The 25,477-nt window shown below is 40.9% G+C and overlaps 1 protein-coding gene across 1 annotated transcript in view; it reads left to right on the top strand.

Moving 5' to 3' along the window:
• Positions 1 to 19,251, top strand: part of LOC120729491 (neural-cadherin-like) — a 106,180-nt gene extending 86,929 nt beyond the window's left edge. The window contains exons 24-33 of the mRNA XM_040025116.1: positions 406 to 533; positions 721 to 848; positions 2,989 to 3,112; positions 4,293 to 4,476; positions 4,707 to 4,873; positions 7,093 to 7,357; positions 7,851 to 8,034; positions 11,155 to 11,402; positions 16,636 to 16,790; positions 18,224 to 19,251. Coding sequence (XP_039881050.1) covers positions 406 to 533; positions 721 to 848; positions 2,989 to 3,112; positions 4,293 to 4,476; positions 4,707 to 4,873; positions 7,093 to 7,357; positions 7,851 to 8,034; positions 11,155 to 11,402; positions 16,636 to 16,790; positions 18,224 to 18,790 — 2,150 coding nt within the window. The 3' untranslated portion in view covers positions 18,791 to 19,251. The remainder of the gene's footprint in view (positions 1 to 405; positions 534 to 720; positions 849 to 2,988; positions 3,113 to 4,292; positions 4,477 to 4,706; positions 4,874 to 7,092; positions 7,358 to 7,850; positions 8,035 to 11,154; positions 11,403 to 16,635; positions 16,791 to 18,223) is intronic.
• Positions 19,252 to 25,477: the final 6,226 nt, after the last annotated feature.

The raw sequence follows: 25,477 nt of genomic DNA, 5'->3' as shown, positions 1-25,477 counted from the left end.
GCTCATTGGGAATAGTAACTCAGAGAAACTGACTATTAAGCTGCTTTTGTTTACAATTTGACAACTTATTTTAAAGCTATTTGTTTCTGGTGCAATTTTGATTCCGTTGTACAGCTCGGCTTTGTTACTGTATTGTCACCCTCCTTTTTGGTTCACACTGTGTTTTTGTTTTGAAGTGAGATGCTTTCATACATCCCTTGGGTTTTTCCTGTGTCTACACAAACTGGTTATTTGCATCTTGCATTTTTTTTCTGCCTGTTTTGTTTGTTTGTGATGCATTTCATCACAGTTTTTTATTCACTCCGCCTTTAGATTTTTAAAGTTTAATATTCTGCATTTTTTTTTTTTAGTTTTATGCTGATTTTTAGACTAGTCGATGTAAATGCTCATCATTATCATCCTCAGAGCTGATTGGAGGGACGCCTAGCCTGAAAATTAACCATGGTTCTGGGACCTTGGTGCTCCAGTTAACAAATAATGTCGGGGTGGCTGATAGACGCTGGCATCGCCTCGATGTGAGGAGCAACAGTAAAGTAAGACATGCACATTCAAGCCAAATCCCTCTGCATGTATTCCCCATTTTCTTCCTGAGTACGCAGAAGACATCAGATTATAATGCATATATACCACAGTTTTAAGAGAGTGCCAGGCAGCAGTACACTCACACATCTACACATGAATTAGAGATGACCTCTCTCTTCACTCTTGCCCAATTTAAAGGAAGTGCGCTTTACTCTGGATCGATGTTCCACTGCAATTGTCATGGAGACAGAAGGCGTAGACTCGTGGGCAATGACAGAGGACCGCTCATCCTGTGAAATCCGAGGAGTCACACCCAACAGGGGAAAGTAAGATCAATATTTAAATAAAGAAAGTGTGACCAATGCTGTACATTATAACAAATCAAGTGGTTCCTTTGAATTTTGAAGGGAGCCAGTTTTAATAAGACACCACTGATAAATAATGAGATAATCAATTAATCTGTTATAATTTACCGTACACACAAGTGCACACACAGAAAAATACAATAGCTGCACTTGTTTAACTTGTTTAACAGTTGGGCTTTGTAATTTCTCAGGGGAAATTTGCCTAAATGCTAATTATTCATTCTGTTTGCTGGTCTTAAACCCAAAACTCTGCCTGACCCATGGGACGGTGTCTAAATGCCCAGTGTTTCCACAGGACTAAATAGTTCTCTAGCAACAGCAGCAGTAGTTTGCAATACTATTAAAAAAAATCAAAAAATGCACACAATTGTTGATAGAGGGTTTTTTATGCCGTGCCAAATCACAACAGCAGGCAGCTCAAGATGCTTAATGCTGTAAGTTAAGGACCTTATTTAAAAAAAGCAATGAGACATTGTCCTATGAGCCAGTACTTGGTGACAGTAGGGAGGAAAAACTACCTTTTAACAGGAAGATGTCTCCACCTAAACCAAGCTTCTATTGACATTGTTTGGGACGTGACTGAAATGATAAGGATGTTTGTACATCATGTCAACACTGCTTGGAAATGTCTTATTGGAAACCAGAGACCAGCTTTAGTAGATAAAGGCTGATCTTTGCTTGCCGGCAAACTCATAGCATTTTAATGTTGGATTCTTAGTTTACTATGAAAGTGCCATTTGTAATACATCCTTTGCTTTGACTAATAATAAAAATAATAAATAAAAAATTTAAACCATTGCTATCAAAATCAAAATTGCTGCTGATTTAATTTCTATTCATACTCAGCTAAATGTTTCAAATTCAATATCTTAGCAGGAAAAAAGACAAATCGGGCAGCTCATGTTTCATTTACTCAGGAAGAATGAGTCTAGCTCCCGTCACATTCAAGCAGAATTCCAACCGGCTTTGTCCAAGCTGGCAGTAATTGCTCTCACGACTGGCATTTCTGCGTGCTGCAGTCTGTTTACATTTTTCCATCATGTTTCATTGCTCTGATTAGTTTTATGTCTATCAGATTGTATCCTGAGGCGTTTGGGTCTGTGCCCATTGGACACACATCACTTGGAAATCAGACTAATTGCATTTGTGCAACAATTTAAAAACTTCATTTACAGTCTGCTTTTTCTCTATTTCTGCAAAATAAATAAAACATTAAAACAATACATTTATGTCTGATATGTGATGCTGCAGTCATGCAAAACCTTTAGTCTTCATGCTGTATAAATAATATCAGAAATTGTGTTTATGCACGAGCATTATTTGTAAATGAGATCAGATAGTGACTCAGACTAGTCTGAGTTCAGAGCGTTCAATTTCTCTGTGTACCAAGCAGGCCTCTCTGGAGGAGGGGAGCTGTTGATAAAAGCCTCAGATATAATCCTTAAAATGCCAAACTAATCTTTCACTATGTTTCTGTTTATAGTGGCGCTCGCTTTGTCACAGCTATACAGTTGTCCCCTCCCCCCTATCGCGGCCTTGGCTTGCCACTGTGCTCATTATTATGTTGTGTAATTAAGCTGTGAGCTTCTGAAGTTAACAATGCACATCAGAGCTATACTGCTGCTATTGCTGGTAATAACCTCTAAATTTTGTGAACCTTTAAGAAGCATTTAACTGTGTGTGTTGTGACTTGTATAGGGAACATTAATAGTTACGACATTTGCAGGTCAGATACCAGGTTAACAAGCTAAAATGATCACTTTGTACATCCCGTTTTGAAAATACCACTAATATATTAGTTAGCATATTAGTTGGTTGTTTCAGGCAAATGTAATTGACCCATCATGCATATTTTAAAAATAATAGAAAAGGAACAATTTGTTGTCTAAAGATGTAAAGGTGATGAAAGCCTCAGAAAGATTCAGAATCATCTGTGAATCTCTACCATGAAAGGCCAATGTGCTTTGTATGCATTGGTTTGACTGCTGTGTCCTTCGTTATATTGAGAGCTGTGTTTTTAATTGCAGCCTTGAGAACGTACTGTGCCTGGTTCCTTTTCTTCTGCTCGATTTCTTTAGTTTTTGTTCTGCATGCGTTTCAGGTATTTCAATGGAAGTCATGTTCTGCAGCTCGGAGGGATCAATGAGAACATGTCATATGAATATCCCCAGCTACAGCACAAACACTATACTGGATGTATAAGGAACCTGCGTGTGGACAGCAAGGTAAAGTCTGGAGCAGGTCAAGATTACCACATATGCATTACCATGAAGCCTTTTTATAAAGCTGGTTGGGTAGATGGGTGAATTGATTACTGTACTGTACCTCTTATTGTTTACCTGTTCGGATGACAGGCCGTGTAGGTGATGGAGGTCTCCACTTCAATAAGAATGTAAATGTGACCTCAAGGTAGTGCGGGGAAACCTTATGAATGTTGATGTTGGTTACTTATCCCTTTTTCTTCTGGTGTCTCTGTCTTTAAAATGTAAATGTACCAGTAATGATGCAGAATGTTATCAGTATTATACTCGGTAATGCTTTATCATGTATTAGATGATAGTTCATCTAAATGTATTTGCCTTACACACATGCTGCATTGCTTAATTAGTAAACGAATAGTTTGCAAACTATAAAGTAACATTGTGCAAAGTAACATTTATTACTATATTTTAGAGTAACCTATCCCCACTAACTGCTATTTCTTTGGAGGCTAGAGCAACCGGAGTGAACCTACACAAACACAGGGAGAACATGCAAACTACACACCTGATGGTGGAATTGAACTTGGGACCTTCTCGTTGTAAGGCAGTAGTGCTAACCACAGTGCCACCATGCTTCCCTGTGCTGTGCCGTATTTAATACTGTATTGGAAGCACTTTTGAATTGTTACCAGAAGTACATGGAATCAGTACAGATAACAGCTGCTACTACAGTAATGACAACACTAACCCGTGACTGTAACCACTTTTATACTGAAAGAATTTACACCCTTTCATTTGCTGCTGAAAGTGCAGCGCCTTCATTTTAATGCAGCCAACGCTTTTGTCTGCAGAAATAAGACACCGTGCCTGCCACCTAAATCCAGGTGTCAAGTACATCTTTTATTGATCAGTGTGACATGATTCAGGATTTTCTGTGCTTTGGCAACAGTTCTACAGCACTTATGTGTTGCATAGTACCTCTGATTATATTTGTAGCTCTTGTTATTATCTTGTTATTATTATTATTAAACAATTAAAAAATCAAATGTAAAGCTATAGTATCCTTCATTCATTTACGGTAATAGCACAAAGTTCTTTGCAGTCATGTTTCTTTTCATCCCATCCACTAGAACTACAAGGACAGATACAACGTTGCTGTATTTTCACTATCTTCACATTTTTGTCCTCTTATTCTTACATTCAGCTATATGACCTTGGTTCCCCTGCTGAATCCTCCAACACATTGCCAGGCTGCACTCTCATTGATGACCACTGCGCCAGCCTGGAGCAGCTTTCCTCTTGTGGCAAGAGGGGTCACTGTCATGGGGACTGGGGCTCTTTAAGCTGCCTGTGTGAAAAAGGCTTTACAGGGCCACAGTGCGATCAAGGTACGCATGCCGGATACGTTTCGGTGGACTGTGACGTTTTCAGTCAGTTTTACATCTAAAACTTTGCAAAGTGTACAAACCAATTTGGAAAGTTGCTGCTGTGGGAAGATAACCTTGCCTTACATAAAGTGTTTTTGCAGAGCAGCATGCTCTTGCTGTGATAACCTCGTGTATTTCCCTTATGACAGTTGAATTAATTGAACAAGCTTTGTGTGTTTTTGATTGACAAGTGGCTCGAGAGTTCTCCTTTGACGGCCGGAGCCACATTCAGTTCCACCTTCTTTGGTCCCTACCGGCGCGACAGACTAGTGTCGAGGTTGGGGTGCGAACACGTGCAGCCACCGGCGTTATCCTCGGCCTGCTTTCCCAGGAGCAGAACGAATACCTGCGTTTAGAGGTGAGTCATGACCGGTCACTCCCCTCAACCTTGACAGCCATGATTGTCTTGTTTATGAGCTTTAAAATGATGATTAGGACCCAGACAATGATTGCTGAAAATGCTTGTCAGACTAAGAGTGATTAATACCAGGGTTTGAGACATAGGGGTGGATACAGAGGGGGCTGGTGATTGACATATGTATGTTCTCAAAAAGGCCTTTCAGTAAGTCGGCAGAATGCTCCTATTGAGAGATTGCTATTTTAAAAAATGATGCCTCTTCTGTTCAGGCTTATTTCTGCCTTTGGTTAATATTTGAAGCACAATTTAGGGTGGCAAGAGAACAACGGTGTGTACTGTAATAGGCAGAGGTCAGATCCCTCGCTCTGAGCTTTAGGGTTTCAACACAGCTTAGTTCAAGTGGGCAGCTCAAAGTGATGACTGCATACATGCTGCTGCTGTGCCACGGCGAGGGTGGAAAGGTGCTCACACCGAGTCAAGTCTGCTTCTCTTTGCCAAACCTCCATAATAGCATGCCTCTCTTGCCTGAGTGGATATGAAGCCAGTGTTTGTTGTCAAAGCCTTCTGTCTCACTCACTGACAGGCCAACTGTGAACAGCACCTGGAAGTAAACATCTCTGTTAGGGCTGCCACTTTTGGTGAACTCACAGGTCACCTGTTTGCAGTGAACCTGTCACCGTTTTTATGGTTTCCACACCACTGGTCTGTCTTTGAAAACATGCTTGTTATTTGTCCGACAGCATTGTTTAAAGAATCAAATCTTGTTCTTTGGGTCTTTACACTACACGACGAGAAACAGTGTTGTCCTCTTCCCTTGCCGCCGTGCAGCGGTGACAGGAAAAGGAAAATGCTGTAGCCTTTACTGTATGCGGGCTGTGAAGCCTCTGTGTGAAACCCTCTCTGGAGCTGAATTGGTGAGCTGTATAAAGTATCTGATGTCTGTCTGCAGCGGCACACTGAAACATTTTCAGCCCAGTTGTCTCAAAGCTCTTAGAAACACTTGAGCACCATCCTGGTGTGTTTTCTGACAACAAACTCTAATTTAAAGGGCTGCCTCTCTGCCCTTTTTTCTTAAGGGTAGATATGGAATAGAGTGCACACTGAATAAATAACCACACTTTCACACAAAGGTTACGAGGGGCTAGCTGGGTATAAACAGCATGTATCTCTCCAAGGAGTATGGAGTCTCTTTAAAGAAAACATTTATCTAATGCACTCTGCAAAGAAGCTTTTTTGGGGGGGCAGTAACAAACATGAACCGCAATACTGTCAAAGATCATCACACCCCTCCGAAACAGTAAAACTTTAAAACTCTGACATTTTTATTATTGAATGGGATTTGAAATGTGAAGGTTCAGGCGTTAGACATGTGCTTGAAGATTTTGTGCTAAGTGGTGATTGCGTAGACCTCTGGGGGCTCTGCAGAAAGTTTGTGTAATCTGATTTTTCTCCTTTTAAGTATCGATTGAGTCCTTTGCTCATTTTTGTTGCGGACTTGAGGGCAGGATGAGGCAATAGGGAGCGCACAGTCAGCTTTTACTTTGTGCATGTGTGTGTGTTTGACCAGTAGGTGAGGCACATTTGAGATACTCATGCTGAGGGAGCAATAGTTAATGCTGGCTGCGCTGAATGTGAATTATCTTGCCCCACTGTTTCCAATTAAGCTGTGGACATGTACAAGCTGCAGTTGCGGGAGCCGCTCATTGGTTGAGTCCATTCTGCTCGCTCATCCTTAACTGCTGAAGATAATTGTTGTTTCTTGTATACCTTCCCTTCGGGATGATTCTGGCCTCTGCCATGCAGCGATGTGTACGGCATCTCTGAAAAGCGTCATGGCTGCAAAATTGCTGAATTAATTTTTACCACTGAAACGTTCACGACATTTTTCTGGCTAGTCCACCAAGGAGGGTCTACTTGTCCAGATAGTTCAATTTCACAACCTAACCTTTTCCACATGGTGGGAACTGGCCTAATTCTTATGATATTGTTATGCTCACAATCTGTTTTTGCCCATCAACACAGCACAGTACTGCAGGAATGCAGTTAGTATTTGTGTCACCTCATTTCACAGTTTGAGTCACACTCTTGAAGTTTACACTAACATAAAAACTATCATCAAAAATGACCAGGTTTTTAGACAAAAGCCTTAAAGTCTCCAGTAGCAGAGTTTTGTTGCTTCCTCATCAGAATCTTAAATTAAGCATTACTATGCTTTTTAGGTTTTTCAGGGTCATCTGGCTGTTTTCTACAACCTTGGAGATGGAGACTATAACATCACACTGCCTTACCATCGCCTGGATGATGGAGACTGGCATGAGGTGGAGCTGTACCGATATGGGAGAGAGTTCACCCTGCGACTTGACAGAGGCGGAGGACGGCGAGAGGTAACGGCCTCACCTGGACAAAGTCGGGAGATCATCATTGACCCCGCTGTGGTGATGCTCGGAAACTCTTTTCCCTCAGGACATAACAGGAGCTTTGTGGGTAGGTTGCTATGCAGCTATCTTTGAAAGAATAAGATAAATGAGTGGAGAAAAATCTGATAATGAATAATTTATGAATGACTTAGTGGTCAAACAGGTATTTACTGGTACTGGTGTGTTGATGCTGTGGTTTCCAGCAGATGAGAGAAGTGAGTCAGTGGCATTGGTGTGTATTTAAGCAATGTGTTGAACCTCATGCTTCCAACTGTGAGCAAACTAGCCAGCAAAGAGGAAAATATCCATAAATAAAAGCCTACGATGACAACCTGGCCTGAGGCTGTTCATGTGTTTGCCTGTGTGAGAGCATGTCTGAGCACTGGTTTGCAGATGTTTTTGTGCCTTAATGCAAGTGTGTCTGTTTATTTGACTTTAAACCCCTGCCACAGAGTAAATGTGTGTCTATAAAAGATTTTGCCTGAGGACTGGTTTTGTGCTTCTTTTGGATTTGTAAACAATTTTTTTCTTCTTCCTTCTCTTTTTCCTTTTTACACTAGGTTGCTTACGGGATTTGAGGTTTAACGGCCGCTCCATCTCCCTGGATGAGGAGCAGCCTTCAGAGGGGATTCAGGTGGTCACTTCACAGGGGGTCTCTGTCGGCTGTGCTTCAGATGCCTGCAGGAAGCACCACTGCTCCCCTCCCTTGGTCTGCGTGGACCTCTGGAGACACCATGAGTGCAGGTGCAGCAAATTTACAGAATAAAAAACCTGAACTAAAACTAAGAAGGAGACAGAAGAGTCCGAAATACAATACCTCAAACTCAGGCACACAACCCCAGGGTTCATGACAAACTAAGGGAGCCAGAGCACACGTACATTTTTAAAGCACAAGCAACTACTGTTGTGTTTAAGTGTTTAAGTCTTAATATTGTTTGTTATATAGGACTGGAAGCTCAGTGCTGACATTACTAATTTTATTACAAGTTGATGGTGTTGTGAATTCCTTGTGTATTGATATGTGAGTTATTGCTGCCACATTCTATAGTCTCATTAAAATGCCAGCTATCTGGGTTCTGTTCATGGTTTTAGATTTTTTATAGGTTTTTCAGTTTATCCTGGCTCCCCTGTGTTCCCTGTGTCTTATTCTTTAGTCTCCCATCTTGTTTTTAGTTTTCCCGTCTTGTCTCTCGTGCTTTCTCTTTAGTTTGACTTTACCTGTTTTACCATCATGGATTACTTCAGCTGTGTCTCATTACCCTGATTTAGTTTAGGCGTGTTTAGTTCCCCGACTGTGTTTCGTGTGCTCAGTGTGTGTGCGTATATAAGCCCAGTCTGTTCTTGCTTCTTTTAATACTGCCTTGTCTTTCATGGAGCTGTTTAGATCCTTTTGTTTTCTATTAGATTTTTGCATCTCATGGACTTTGGTTTCAAACTCAAATAAGGGTCAGTTTTATATTCACCTGTTCAGCCTTAGAGTCTGCATTTGGATCCTCATTCCTCAGTCTGTGACATAGTCTGCATGATAAAGTATCCTTGTGCAAGATACTGAACCCTAAGTTGCCCTGTAGCCATCCATTGGGGTTCGTTGTCTGAATGTTAGACAAAATCTGGGCACAGAAAAAAGCACTTGTCTGTGTAGGTTCTCAGTCATCCAGGTCATGGTTGTTTTAAGAGCTTGAAAAGAAGGTGATTAGACTTCAAGTTTTTTTAAGACATTTCAACTCTCATCCAAGAGACTTGTTCAGTTTTAAACTCTAGTGGGCATTGTCCCTTAGAACATTGTCATTGACCCACTATTATTCATGTGTATAATCACATGAGGTTTGAAATACTCCTCTTTCAAACCATCTGTAACCATTATCCTCTAAGTACAGATGAGTCTTGTATCGCAAGATTCGGCTGTACATCTGCACTCAGAGTACAAAGGTCACTCTTTCAAGGAGGCCAGTGTTCACATTTTGGGCCGTGAAGACAGATTGCAAGAAAACGTCTGTGTCCACTGCGAAAAGCCATCATTTACCAGAGGTGACTGCTTATTACAAAAGCTGTCAGCCACCTATAATGTAGTCTTGACATGATCGCGTAGGTTCTCAGTCATTTATGGCCGACCAAGTAGTTGAAAAAGAAAGCAACTTAAAGAAGTCTTGAGATCCCGCCCCACGTGCCTCAACCGCTTCACTCTTGCTCACATCTTGTGTCAAGTGACCTAAACGGGTCACATGATACAAGGTCTCACAGTGCTTTCACCTGAAATCTCTGGTGGTAACGACCCATATGAATGTGTATATGAGGGTTATAGTAAGAAAGCACTTTGAGTGCTCAGATCTAGTAGAAAAGAGCTATATGAGTGCAGTTTGTTTAAATGTACATTTTGCTATTCATTATAAACAAGGTATGGTGGTCAGGTTTCAAAGGAGCAAACTTCCAGAGGTCATCTATGACAGGATTAGGAAATATTTCAATTTGTTAACTAAATGTCAAGAGGAACAGCATTCGATCCAAGGGCCACAGAGCTCCCCTTTAAGTTAAGCAGAAATACCACGCACAGCTAGTATACCTTATGTAGTGTCACATATGTAATGTTTTTCATGCAAAGTATGAAGAGTAATGTGGCAACGCACATGAATGGCTTGTTTTTGTATAAATGGTCTCTGTTATCAGGACGGCTTTACATGTTTCAGCAAGTGCTGTTATTGTCCTCGGTCGGCTTCACTAACTGCTTCTACATAAGCCATCTGCGACTGCCGAGCTCATTCGGCATGAGCTGACCTGGTCACACATGGCTTCCTACACAATAAGTACTTGATGTGTTATTGTTTATCGCACTGTTCGTAGGTTGTTCTTTATGTGACAACCGCCCGAGTATTTATCAAAGATACCAAATAATAAAAAAAGTTAAGAATAGATCTAACTTTATTTATGAAGCGCTTTTCAGAAACATCATTGCAAAGTGATGTACACTGCGATATATATTTTCAAAAAAAATCAATATATTCCAATATACTGGAACACGCCACTTAAGCACATAGAAAAATAACAATAGATAAGAAGCAGAGAAAAAAATATTACATTTACGTCAACATAATAATACAAAGATTTTTGTGGACTTTTGAAAAGAAGCAATTAAAAACATTCCAACACTGTGCTAATTTCAGATCATTCTTGACATTAGACACTTACCATGACAAACATGCTCACTTGTTCGCTTGGCTCTGTTAAGTGCCTTAATAAGCCATGACAGTGAATCATAACACAGAGAGTTATTCTAGTGCAAACTCCATTTTTATGTATACACTTGAAGTCAAAGTGTCCACCAGATGGCAGCTATTTTAAGAGCATGCCCGTTATACTGTGTGTCTAATAGCGTGTGAACGTGAGAGAATAGTGTATAACAGCAGTGACAGTCAGGGCCTCGGCTGCACCTTTAAACTCTGCAGGACGACTAAATTTCCCGGCTGTGATTTTGAAACTTACAGCCAGTGGGGACTTTGACATCCATATTCTGTGATTGCTGCAGTGCCTCAGGATACAAACCAGTGAGAGAAGCAGGGGGTAGGGGTGAATGATATTCAGGGGATATTTTGTACAAATATACAGAGGAACCACTACTGCAAAGCCAATCTTAGCTTCTCAATTTCTTTTACTGTTTTTTTTCCCCCCTCTCCAGTTACAGTCGACACTGTAACCTTCAAAGAGCATATCTTTGAATCTGATATAAGAGGTGTAACTCTTCAGGGTATTATTTTTTACACTGTCAGCTTAGGTCTCATAACTCTGTGGAGTGCAGTGCTCTTTTTTTATCTGACAGCTTCCCAAGTGTTTCTTGTCTCAGCATTACACTGCTGTGTCTTCTCCGTGCAGATGCCCCCCAGGCCATATAACCAAAGAGAGCTCTTTGGGAAAAGTTTGCGTCTACACACTCTGTGCCAGCCGGCCTTGTCGCCACGGCACCTGCGTGGCTCACTCTCCGTCCCGATACTCGTGCCGCTGCAGCGAGGGATACCGGGGCCGGCACTGCGAGGTGACGCTTGCCATGTTCCACGAAGACAGCAACAGCCTCAGCCTGAGCTCCATGTTCGCCATCAGTATCTGTGTCATGGCCTTTCTAGGTAGCTATGTCGACTATGTCCTCTTCTACCTGTGGTAACCCAACACTCAACATCTCTGCTCAGTTTTTGTATGTTTTTTGTTCCGCTTTTTTGTCTGAGGTGTTTCTTTTCATTTATTGTTTTCTTTTATTTCTGTTTGTTGTTGTCACGCTTTAATTATCACATCATGTTATGGTTTTATCTGTAACATCCACTGTTTTATTAGTTTTTCACCCAGGTTTGGTCCTGTGAAATCTATTCACACACATATCTTGTAGTGTTATTGATCTCTTGAGTTGTGCCAGGATGTGATTTCTCCATGGGTGGTTGGTGAAAACATGAAACAAATATCTGCAGTGGAAGAGAAGCGGGGAGAGAAACACTGTATGTCGTATTTTGTGATTCATGGGGAAGCTGTAAGATTCCTTGGAGAAAAGGGGCGTTTCTTTATGTGTTTTTCTATATTTCTCATCACACCTGTATTCCCTGTCTCTCCCAATGTTATTCTCTGACTTCAGGAGTCAATTTCACTCTCAGCCTTACTTTTTATCTTTCCATCTTATTTTATATCCCACCATCCACTCATTTTACCCCTTGATGGGTTTTTTTTATCCATTTCTGCCCATACTTTTCCGTGCATTACTGTTTTCCCAAGTCAACCCTAATATGGCCAAAGTGTGCACTTCGCTGTAATATACAGCATGTGGAGCTGTAATGAGAATCGCACACAACAGGCAAAACTTTAGGAGGTTGATTCAACAGTAAAGGTTTGATTTAGGCAAAAAAAAAAAAAACATACTTAAATTCTGTTAAAAGCTGTCAAAGTTTCCAGAATCACTCTCAGGCTTAAGGTTTAAACTGGGCTTAGAGTCACAGAATTACACGTTAAAGCAAAATTTTGAGTTGGATGAGTGTGTATATTGGGCAAATAAATATGTGCATTTTGCACATAATTTTATAATCTAGAGATTGTTACTTTTCACATGAAGTCTCATACATACATGCATGTTGGCCTTGCAATTCTTATTTTATAGGTTTTTCAATTTTGTTACATCAATTAGGCAAAAATGTCATACAACAGGTTGGATGGTAACCTAACCCTAACCCTACAGATATGCATGTCGTATAAAAGATTCAAAATATGAGCAATATTATACTTTAATTACACTGATACTAGAAAAAATGATCACGTAACCTCAAAATCCTGCTTTTTAAAAAGTAAGGTTTTAGAAAATATTTTACGAGAAAGACAGACTTGTCAAGGTTTGGGTGATGAAGTGTGTGAGCCTTCATTGAAAGACCTTCCCTTTGAAGACTCATCTGGTGATCTGTGGTTGCGCTCTGACATTTGAGGGGTCATAAGTTTAAAAATGTATACCAGAGAAGAGCCACTGACTGCTTTGTATGTGAGGAGCAGAATCTTAAAATCAATAATCATAAGATGAGGGCGATGCTGGCTTTTCTTTGTGCCTGTTGAGAACTGAGCTGCTCCGTTCTGACATTTTCATGTTCGTGATTGATGTCTGAGTACATGCATTATTAAATTGGGGCAGTATAAATACATATATGGAAAACCTTTCCTAGCCATGTAATAGGTTTACTTTTTTTTTTTTTTTTAGCTGAGGAAAGTCAAAACAAATGTTTTTAAAAACAGAAAATATGCATTCGTTTTGTTAAGGTGCAGAACCTTCAGTGATGATCAGTTTTAAAGGTGAAAGCCAACAGTCAAGAAATGAAAACTATACCTTTTGACTCCAGAAGAAGGTACAAGTGTGAGTCTGTTTAGAATGGCAGATAATTTAATTCCTTTCTATCACTAGACTAGTATGAAGCCTATAAAGAAGCACAAAAGAACATTCAGAGTGAAAAAGACACAAGATAATTTGAGTATTGGTAGACATTGTGTTTGTTTTCTTTGTCAATCATAAACTGATTGTTTACTCTATGAAATGGCAGAAGCTGAAAATACATAACATCTATCGATGTGTCGAAAGACGAATGAGAGAGAGGCTAAAATGAACCGGGGAAACAGCTTGATCAGCCATCAAAACTGATCAACAAATTCATTATTCAACTAATGTTTCAGCTCTAGACTTGAAGCAGTTAAGTACTGATGGCATTGGCCCGCTTGTATAAGCAGTCTAATAAAGCTGCATGGTTGATGGTCTCATAAGCTGTGTTAAGATCTAATAGAATCAAGATTCAATATCTTCCCACATCTGCTGCCAGCGGGGCCTTTTTAAATGCGTATGCATTGATATCTCGCCAATTGTGTCAAAAAAGAAGGACGATTGCATTAATTCATGGTTAATGTTTAGGAAAGGAATGAGTTAACGGCATTACTTTAAGGGTTTCTAACTAAGGAACTATGTTTGTTTCTGCTACTCACAAAGCCAAACACATGCCCGTGTGTGTATGTAGCAGCAGTCACTTCTCTCTATAGCGCCACGTTGCTATTTATGAGTCTTTCTGTCACATACAGGCTTATAAAACGCTCGGGCGATTCAATACACTGTCCCTGCCGCTATAACTAACTTCGTGTTCCCTCCAGGGCATGTGGCTAGTATTGGGACATCAGTTATTCTGACACACGAGAGTGAAACATACAAAGCAGTCTTCAATATTTGATAATGAATTCAAAGATGATGAAGTGTGGCCTTGGCATCTATCATGAAAATTCATGTGTTGCTTGCATGCTAACTAAAAGAAGTCCATTTGAAATAGCTTGTCCACTGTTGCAGCGGAGGCATTTATATTCAAGGCTCAAACTTTTCACCTCACCAAGAATTACAAACTGTTCCTTAATGCAATTCAGATTAGAGTAGCACTCTTTGGTGAGCGTAATTACATTTTCGCACCTTAAAAAAACCACACACTATAAACTAAAATAAATCTTTCACTAAAACATAATGAAGAAAAAAGAGAAATCGGCCGTCTTGGCTGAACGTGGAAGCAAAATTAATCCAGTTTTTGAGTCAGAGAACAGCTGTTTGTACTGTATGTAGTTGTTTAATGATGACCCCCATCACCACAATAACACACTCGCATACAGCACGCTCTCTGCACTAAGTGAGACCACTAGCTGGGTGCTAAATTAAAGGGGGACTCCTACTCTGCCTCAACATGCATTAAAAGTTAAAATGATCATTCATTATTAAGTTTTACATAAGCCATCACAAGCTTACAGAATGTGAGTTCAGTGTGTGTTATTGACAGAGCCAGATGAGCCAATGTCTGACCAATCCTCATTAATCCAGCATCAGATCTGACGTTCTGTTTCTTGATGAATAGCAGAAATTAGCTACCCATATGGGCTCTGGCTGCCAAACGATCTTGTAAAGTGCCTGTCCTTTTCATCCCCTGAAACTTTTATAAATAAATTATTTTTTTCCAACTCCTTCTCATCTCTCACCTGTCTCATTTCCTTCTGCTCGGTCGTCACTTTTCTTTTCTCCCTCGTCTTCCGCTGATGTTTCATCTGTCTCGGAGCTCATTTTTCCCTCATTAACCTCAGACTGGAGCTACAGCGAAAGGGTTAAGTGTTTTGATCAGGCTCTGTTGTCGTTTACTCCATACTCATTCATAATGCACGGTCCGATCGAGGCTAACATCATAATACCCTGCTCATAGTAATGGTTAGAGGGCAAAGAGGCAGCAGTGGTGTTATGGATTGATGAATGAGTGCGATGGTTGTTCTCCACCCTGAGTGATATTGATCTCACTGGAGTTTAGCTGCACACACCCATATAACTTGAGGCAGTAGTGGCTGCAGGTGTAGGGGGGAAGGCAGCCTCGGTGTGTGTGGGTGGGCGGTGTGGTCAGTGTTTACCTGTTAGCAGTTGGGTGTGTGTTTGTGTGATGGAGGGAGTGTTCTTAAGCTCCACTGCGCTGCGTATCGAACTCCTCCCCTCCAGAGATTCTTTTCATATCAATTCAGGTGATTTTGAGGGTTGAGCGCGGGCCTGCAGGCAGCACCTCAGAGCAGGTAATTCTCGAGGCGAGGGGCTCAAGCTGCCGTCTGGTTGGTGCCGGGCCTTATCAAAATTCTGATGTTTTCTGCAAGGGTACTCTGGCGTAACAGTGAAGGAGCCAGGTCAGCTGATCAATACCGCTCTCCCCTCTACCCCATACTGAGGAGGGTCAGCTGAGGATCGAGGGAGGGGGGTGCTTGCAGACTCTATTTTTCTATCTAACATGAGTGCAGAACAGAAGCAGAAAAGTGTAGCAGAAGAAATAAGAAGTTGGTGGAGATTAGCTCGCGGGACTTGTTTTTGTCTTTGTTTGTGAGTACCTTTTAGCGTGACCCCCGATGAGTCGTTGCCGCATTATTCTCTTTCGAAGCAATTACTTGAAAAATCCAGACTAATGTGATTACCCCGCATTTCTCAGAAGATTTCCAATTAAACTGATACTTGACTCACACCATATAAACTATTCTAGTTGAAATGGATCCCATCTCATGTGAGAGATAAAAGCCAAGGCCAGGCAGAGGCCAGAGAGGGACTGAAAAACAGGAACGCTGAGAGACTTAATGAGTGAGGAATGGAAAAGGAAAGACAGAGGCAAGCGCCAATATATAGAGACCAAAAAAACGTACACAGATAAAAAGGGGGAGTCAAGTTGCGAACTAGTAAAAACAGATAGCGAGAAAGGAAAAAAGAGAAAGAGAAGGATGGCAGATGGGAGAAAAATATTGGTTGAGATTAATGGACTTTAAAGGTCAGTCCAGCATGTTGTATAATTCAGCACACAATAGCTGTGATTGATGTGTATGCTTTAGGACCTTTCTTTTTCGGCTCCCGCTGCATTCCTCTCAGAGTTCTTCCGAGCCACTGAGGCTTTGAGTTTAAGCTGGGAGGAGTACAAATTCAGTTAATAGGTTTCTGAGGAACTGCGGTCTTTGATAAGACAGGAAACAGAGAGGCAACATCAAAGGGAATATAGGTAGAAAGGTGGTGCCTCCGTTTGCACGTATGTTTTATTAGTATGTCCTAACTGTAGTCAGTGCAGCTAACAGGCCTTACGGGACAAGTCAGTGTGATGCAAAATGTATTTACAGTCATGTATTATGAGTCTGCGTTACTTATTTATTTGTAATTAAATTATATCCTGACTGCAGTCAAGTATTTCCTAGGACCTCCTAACTTTGTCGATTACATATGCAGCCAAAGCCGTGCTTTTTCAGCTCAGGAGTTCATGCTAATTATGTGACAGTGCTCCCTGCTGCGTTAACCTGCTCTCTGGCACCCCTCAGTGTTGATGCTGGGCCTGTTTCTCTACTCCTGCTGGAGGAGACACAAGGGCCTAAAGGAGGGTGTGTACCATGTGTCTGCGCATCACGGCGAGTGGGAGGACATCCGAGAGAATGTGCTCAACTACGACGAGGAAGGTGGAGGAGAGCAAGATCAGGTAAACGTAAATGCATTCTGACACAGAGAGTAAATAACAACCAAACTTACATAGAGAACTTATTTAAGTTCTTATTTCCAGGGTTATGTTGATAACATTAAGATATATTGTTTTAAAGTATATATGAACAGAAATAAAACATCAACACTGGATGGAGAATATTTGTTGGTGTTTTGAGATAAAAATCTACATTTGCAAGATAAAGCAGTTGAATGTAGGAAGTATTTATTCTCCTTTAACAGCAACAACCATGTTATGCGTGATTTTGTGATGTCCAAGATCAAGTCTTTCCAAAACCTGATTTTTCTTCTTTTCTAAATAATTAGGTTTTAGATTTTGTGTGTGTGCTTTGGATCATCCCCCATCATCACTTAAGCTTCGGGTAGTGTGCCGCTGCCCTGACATTCTATTTAAAAGAAACCTTGGTATCATTTTTAATTCACCGTTCAGGCGCTCGATGGAATAACACTTCCAAACAGGATGTTCCCTCCTCTGTACTTCACAGCTGGGACGTAGTTTCAGTGTTGGTGTCCAGTGCTTTTTTTTAAATAATTTTTTTATCTTAAAAACTGTGGTGAAAATGTTGTGGAGCATTTATGTGCACAGGTGCAGCTCTAGACTTGAGAGATGGTGCAGTGTCTTTTTGGAGAGCTGTAATTTTCTTTGTAGTGTGCTTCCAGCAGCAGCACTTATTCAGTGTTTTTCTTGTAGCAAACACCTGTACATGTCAGTCCCATTTTTTTGAGTGATATTTTCTTAATTGGAGAACCTGACAGCAAAAATTTGAAAGAATATTTGAAGAAATTAGAACAGAGGTTCACTTTTTTTTTTCAAGCCTGCGCTTTGACTAATTTATCTGTTTCTTAGAAATGACGAGCACAAAATTTGTGTTTCATCCTCAGATTGTGGGGTTTTTTCTGTTGTTTTTTTTGGTGTTGTGGTTTATTATTTTGTATAATCGTGACCTAGATAAAGATTCAGCTATATCGTGTGAGTCATAGTCAAGAAATCTTGTTAGTCTCAATTCACAAACTATTTCTTGGAACCGCAAATTGCCTGGAGTATAGAATTGTGAGTCAATTAGCAGAAATTAAGAACGTAGATACCAATAGCTGTTAACGCCTCAGTTTTAATAGTGCTTGTAGTAGCAGTTTCCTCTTTCTGCAATTAGATAATTAATTACTTGGCTGATCAATGGTCACGTTGTTGCCAACATCTCTTCTTACATGCTGGATCTTTGTCTCAGTCTTAGGAATGGGTTAATTAGCTAGCAGAGGCATTAGCTGAGCTGCACAGCTCAGATTAATGTGGTGTGCCAGTGTTGTTTTTCATTATCTCTTAAACTCCCAAAAAAGATTACACAAGAGGAAAACCGTATCTGTTCTTCTCTTCTTTCTTTTCATTCCCTTCTTCTCTCTGTGTTGGTCTCTCAGAATGCCTTTAACATGGTGGAGCTACAGCGCTCCCTCCAGCCAAGCCCAGCACAGTCACTCCGATATAGTTATCCTCAAAGCATCATCTCTTACCCGCAGACTAAGCCCACCCAGGACACCAACAAAAATGGCACGTCTAATGGAAATGGCAGTGCCGCGATTGCTCTACGTCTGGCAATTCCTCCTTCAGAGACAGAAACCTTGCCGTCCCCTCTGACCTTCCGCCGCTCCCAGAAAACCCTGTCCTTCTCCAGCCAGGACTTGGCCCGCTACCTGTGTGAGGTCATCAGGGACATGGATCACCCTGAGGATCTCGGCACTATGACCACACCACGGCGTCCTGCAGGAAAGGAGCGCGGCCTCGCTGGTGTGCGCTCTCTCAGCTCCCTAAGTGCAACTCAGGGTTCAGAAGTCAGACTTCAGGCAGCCCAGAGCACTCGGCTGGACAGGTTCAAAAACCTCCGAGCTGTGGTTAGTGATTTAAGAAGAGACTCCAAGACTCCGGAGGGCCAGAGAGACAAACTGAAGGAGAGCAGGGGGCAGCTGAACTGCGAGAAAAGCGGATGAGGTTGCACTCACAGAAACAGAACTGAAAGTTGCAAAAAAAAGCAACGGGAATCAAAAGTCGTTGGTTGAAATCCAAAGGGAGATAATTAAATGTGATATACTTTGAGACTGGGAGGTTTGGTCTCTGTGAAGTCTGCTATAAATGTACTGTATTGATGAAACTTTGAACATTTATGTTCTTTGATATGAACCATGTTTACCAATGAATGATCAGATGTGATGTATTGTTTACTTGGCATTGCACTGTACAGTATTTACTCTGCAGAAAGCACTTTTTGGAAGCACTCTGTGTCAACACTACTCATGTCATAAAACTCATAAGAGTAACGTCTGAAAGCAAGACTCCAAATGAGTTTCCTGTGAGATAACTTTTCTTTGCTGTCAATGACTCATGAAATTAATTATGTGAAAAAAACGATTTTGTTTCATTTGTATTATCTATTTCCTTTTCAATAAATGAATATCTTTGATAATATTTCAAAGTTGCTCTCATTCAAATACGAGTTCATAATTAGTGATGCTCAAGTTTTCAGCTTTTGAAGTTGAAGCTAACTTTCATCATCACTGAAGTAACACATAGGTACGATCTTTCCGTTATTCCAGGTTTTATTTAGATGATGAGGCTGGAACAGCTGTTCTTGTCTTATTCAGCTAACTATTACCAGCAACTGGGGCCTCTGATGAGAAAAACAAAGTCAATTTCAGGATTAATCATTCATGTCCAGAGCCTATAGCCTCCTGACCTGAGCTTCTGGGAGTCTCCAGAACTCAAAGTGCGAGGGTCCCAGCAGGCAGCCCTACATCATACTTAATTGGCCTGCATTACTGGAGTTAAACAACTGTGACACTGGAGCAAGCCGCTGGGGAAGCGCACAGAGCTGCTGCTTGGGCCTGATGTTCCTGTCTGTCGGCACACCTACATAATGCATCGTGCAAAGAGATATGAGAGGTTCAGAGGGCGGGTTTGACTCCCCGTAAGTCTCTAAAAAGCTTTACTCGTTTTGTAGTCAGTCTGAAACCAGCGAACCAGACACACGAAATACCAGATATCTCTGCCTAAACTTAAAGATCATTGTTGCATGTTACATACGTGTAATGCTACATGTTTTTCTCTGTGTTAATATTATTATTACTAAATTGCACTTGCTCTACTTTTGTTCACTCATGTCTAAGATAAATGCATTGCATGAATGCACACTGCCATCTATTGGCAGGCTACTGGCACCACTTTTCCCATAAACAACATCTCATTATTTTCAGTATGAGCTGTTGTTTCTGATTCAGTTCATTTCTGCAGAGCACGCAGGTTGATTTCCGAGGAATGGGTATTTCTATTCTGGAATCATGATTCACAGTTTAGCCCTGATAATATTCCACTTATTAAAAGTCGGTCAAGAACTGAAATGTTTACATTTACATGTAAATGTAAACATTTCAGTTTCACTCCTTCAGTATTTAAGTAAGTATACCCACTTAGACAGTTAGATATCATTACCAGATAATTTTGGATTTAAAAAAAGCTAAATAGAACTTGGCTTCTTTCTTTCTTTCTTTCTTTCAGCATTTTTTATCATCACAAATTAACTTCCAAGACTCGGAGTCTCCAAACACCTCAGTGTTGGTGCCCGCTGATGAACAGATGCGACATCCCTGTAGGTTTTGTTTGAGACTGAAAATGAGGTTTTTAAAAATGTTGCCTTGCTCCCAAAACTACTTTTTTATTTTGTTTTTATTTATTTACTTTACCAAAAAACAACAACATTATCTTTCCATTAATTATTTCAATGAAACGTAATTTAGCTTTCAGCCATTAGAGGACACTGTTGTTCCATCTACTGTACCACAGCAATCCCATGGTGCAACTACAACAGCGCCTGAGGGGCTTTTACAAATGAAAACCACAGCAAATGAGTGGAGAGCCAGCAATGAGGGGCTTAAGTACCACAAAATCTATTAGAGTCATACGTTCCTATATCAAATTTCAGACAGTGTATCCAGATTTACTGTAAGTGAAAATACGACACACACACACACTAAAAGAAAAAGAAACAAAAGCTTCATTGAAATAATTTCTTTACTAATAACAAAGAAGCATTACAGACAAAGTGAAATGGTAAATGGTAAATGGCCTGTATTTGTGTAGCGCTTGTCTAGTCCCTAAGGACCCCAAAGCGCTTTACACATGCAGTCATCCACCCATTCACACACACATTCACACACTGGTGATGGTAAGCTACATTGTAGCCACAGCCACCCTGGGGCGCACTGACAGAGGCGAGGCTGCCGGACAAAATGAACACAAAGTGTCTACATAAGGCATTTACGATGCAGAAATTACCAGTACAAGCATTGATGCATCATAGAGGCTCGCTGCTGTATAACCAATGGAGGGGCTAAATTCAACAATTGTTGCTTACATTTATGTATTTGATTTGAATATTTATTTATTTTTGGTTGGGGGAGTGCATTGAGTGTTTTTTCCCCCTTTTTTTGAGTAAAATTTTTTTTTTAACTAAAATGTTTTGTGGGGTTCTTTGAAAAGGATCTCGTCTACCTGCATAAAGGATCACATAAAAACATTTAAAATATCCCTGTGGACCTGAAAGTCACTGGGGGTTTCTTTCCCAGCATATCATGGGGTGAGAGGAAGGGTACACCCTGGACAGGTAGCCAGTCTGTCACAAGGCTAAAACAGAGAGAGAGAGAAAACATTCACGCTTACAGCCAATTTAGAATCAATAATTAATCGAACATGCATGTCTTTGGACAGTGGGAAGAAGCCAGAATACCCAGAGAGAACATGCAAATTCCACACAGAAGGAACTCATCCAGTGGATTCAAACCCAGGACCTTCTTGCTGAGAGATGCTACATACTGCACCACCATGACACCTAAAGTGGAAGCCTGGATGAATCCAGGCACATATCTGAAAACTGCTGCAAGTGAATAAAGTTTGTCACCACAGATGCAAATTAAAACAATACAACCCCTCCAAAAATGCATACAGAAATATGCTCACTGTCTTCAGTTGTGAAGTGGAAAGTGTTGACATGAACGCAGAGTTTAAAAGCCAGCATCCGTGATGGTAAAGTGCACATTAGTCTGCATAGTATGGGGAACTTGCACACCTGTGAAGACCCCAATAATAATGACTGAATGATAAATAGCTAATATATGAAGTACTATATGAAGATATGCTGCCATCGGGGTGACAGCTTGCTAGGGAGGGCCTCACTTCCTTTTTTTAACAAGACAGTGTCAAAACACATTCAGCATGTCTTTTAACACTAAATTGAAGTGCTGAGCAGCTGTTCCTTAGATCAAGCAAAAATAAAAAAAAAGGTTCAAATAAAACTGCATCAATTGGTCTCAGAACACTTACATGTGTTATGGAGTAATATTAAAGTAATGGGACTCATACTGGAAAGTAAAATCAACCCTTTCATAAGTCTGTAAGAACTATTAAAAACACAACACCCCACAGATCCAACAGAATGAATAGGAGGAGGAACCATATAAGATACAGCCATGTACTATAAATGACGTTTTAAAAAGTACACATGAAGGCTAACATGCTGGGACTGTGAGTTTTAGCGCTGCAGTACATATTTCTGATGAGATATCAGTACGTAAGGTAGGGGAAGGGAGAAGGTGGTGGAGTTGAGTAAGTAGGAGGAGCAACACAGGAGCAGAGTGTTTGATGTGACAGCTGGAGATTGTAAGAATGAGGGGTGACACAGTGCTCCAGCTTCCTCAGCCCCGGTCGGTCACCCAGTCAGCCTGTCAGTCAGTCACTCTCTGAGATTCCAACTCTGTTTACTCTTGTGTTATTAACATGCGTGAGTCTCTTTGTATGTGTGTGTGTGTGTCCGTGTTTATCCTCAGGCAATAGATCTGGAAGAAGTGACAGTGTGGCGTGGCCCTCTGTCAGTCGCCCAGTAAAGTGGCATGCGTGTCAGCTCTCCTGACAGACGCTCTCATCCTGCTGGCCAACGGTGGCGGCTGCAAATGTGGGACATGTCTTGTGACAGAGCGACACAGCCTACATGACAACTCGGCATGCAGACGGGACATGAGCAGTCAAGTTTGATGTGAGGGGGGTCACTGCTGAGGGCCCAGGCTCTCAGAGGGTGAGTGAAAGCTGCGGTGATCTCTGCACAGCTGGAGATGCAGCAACTATGCTTCACCTCACAGTCTTTTGTTTTAAAAAGGATGGAAAGGAAACCTGCTTTTGCCAGAGGTTTGCTGACATGGTTCTTACTGTAAATGCACCATGTATGGCATCAATTAATCACTGCACACTGCAACAATATCGTTAACAAATAAGTGGAGTGAACGAGAAGAATTAGAGATCAATTCGTTTGTACTTAACCTGAGATATGGTCGATGAATCAGTTTCAACACTGTATTTGAAAGAATTTGTGTATAGTTGTGTGTTGGCGATAGACTAACTGATAGATAGAGGTACTAAGGGAATCTCTGCAAGAAAATATTTAAAGATCTTTAATCTTCCCCATTAAAACAGCTGGGAGAATAGTCCAAATGTAGCATAGGTAACTAAAATTAAACAGAAATGTAAAGGCAGGTGTTAAAAAATGTAGCACACAAATTTGAAATACATAAAAAAATATGCAGCAAAGGTTTTAATTTTAGTTTTGTCTGTTTGTCAACACCAAAGCTGCTCACGGTGCTTCAGTGTTTAATGAGACTGGGGCGGTTGAATGGCTCTGTTCCACTGTAATATGTATTCCTCTGTATCATAGTTTCCTTTTGTTTTTGTTTTTTTAAATAGAGCTAAACACTCTGAAACTAGACTGAAACTAAACTGAGCTCTGTTTCAACTCTCTGCTTTGGATTTTCTTCTCAACTTTCTACCATACCGAGATTTTAAATTAAATAAAATTAAAAAACTAAATGTATGTTGCACTAACCCAGTATTATATTCGATGTTAGTGTGCATGTGTTGCAGTTAGTTTTGGAGTATATCCTGTACACTGCTCTGAAAAAAGTTAAGTAAACATTTTGGAAACAGTTGATCGTCACAGTATAACTAAAAGTCAGTTAAACGTTTAATCGAGTTGGTCTAGTTGTTAAGGATAAACTGCTTGAACCTATTTTATCTGCTTAGGTGCAAATTAATCTGACAACATATGAGAGGCAACAGGAAGGCAACCCTCAAAAAGTCAACAGTTATCCCTCCTGACTTTTTCTTAGTTTTGATTTTTGCAAGTGTCCTTGTCACTACTGATAGCACGAGTTGGCACATGGGGCCCAATCAACTTGCACAGGTTGAATAGCTCCCCTGGGATGGCGCATTCATTCATGCCGTGACGAGAATGTCTCCCAGCACAGTCTGGGCAGTTTGATACCAAGAAATGGGCCAGTGCATGAGCAGAATGGTCAGGGTGGTAGATGAACATCCACCCAGCAGCAGGACCAGTATCTGCTCCTTTGTGCAAGGAGGAATAAGAGGAGCACTGTTAGGGCCCTACACCTCTGACCTGACCTGTATCAGGCTAGTCAGTTGTTGACCAAACAATCAGAAACATGTGACGATTAAGTGTTTATTTAAATTATTTGTGATATAGTTGAAATTTCCCAGAAAGCCAATAAACAGTTGCTGTGTTAACATTTTCCAGCTCCTGTCCTAAGTATTAAGAATGAACTTAGAGTAATTAAAAAAAAAAAGGAAAGTCGAGATTTCAGTTTGATTTTATCCCATCTCATTATGCAGTTCTCATGATCAGCCCACAGATGGCACTCTTTGCCACACCTGAGCTCTGCCCCACACCACTGATCTGTGCTCACATCAGGATCCTCAGGTTTCTTTTCAGTCCCAGAGAGTTACTTCATCCCCTCACCATGTGATTCAGTGCTCGAGCAATGTGCTCTGCAAGGATGCACCGGATCCTTCCAGAAGTGCTCTGGCCATAGTTTATCACTGACTGCATTAAGAGCATTTAGTGGCACAATTGTGATGGATTCTGAGAGCAGCTGATTTATTGATCACTCTCCTCAGCTAAGCTGCGAATACTCAAATAGTTACCAATCACCTCCAGAAGTCACCTTCCCACAAAGCCTTTCTCTTTCAGCCTTGTAAATGGTTTCTGGTCTGTGCCACAGGTGACTTTGAGACTAGAACTAACTGGATTTTTAAGGCAGGATTACACAACAAACGAATCAGTGAGGTGCTCTTGCGTTGAATGCGGCCATTTGCGGCCATCGAGGACTTTGTCCATCCATCACCGAGGAAGAGGAGGGTCGAGCTGAACAGCAGTGGTGTTTGAGACGAAGAGGGGGAGAAGCAGAGGGCGCCTGACAGATGGGCTTAGTGAGTGAATCATTGACAAGGGCCTGCTATAGGATGCTGGCTCCATCAATAGCTCAAAGCCTGCGTGATGAATTACTGCAGACAAACAATGCTGAGCAAGCAAATGTGTGTGTGTGGTTTTTTTTAAACAAAGCCAGGTGAAAATATTAGAGCTTCTTTTCAGAGCATTACACCTCGAAATATTAGCTATGTTCATGTAAACATGATTTCTTGGTAAGCCCGAACATTGCCAAGAAATGGAATATTATAGTGAATATATTCTTTTTTTTCTTTCTTTACTCTTACTTTCACTCATATGTTAACTGTTACCATCTTGTTACATTTTAGGGCAAGATGACAGATTAATGTTAAAGACA

Source organism: Simochromis diagramma, unplaced genomic scaffold (genome assembly GCF_900408965.1).
Source record: "Simochromis diagramma unplaced genomic scaffold, fSimDia1.1 OVJJ01000293.1, whole genome shotgun sequence".
Taxonomy (NCBI): domain Eukaryota; kingdom Metazoa; phylum Chordata; class Actinopteri; order Cichliformes; family Cichlidae; genus Simochromis; species Simochromis diagramma.
The sequence above is the reverse complement of the archived record's forward strand: the minus strand, read 5'-3'. Positions and strand labels throughout refer to the sequence as shown.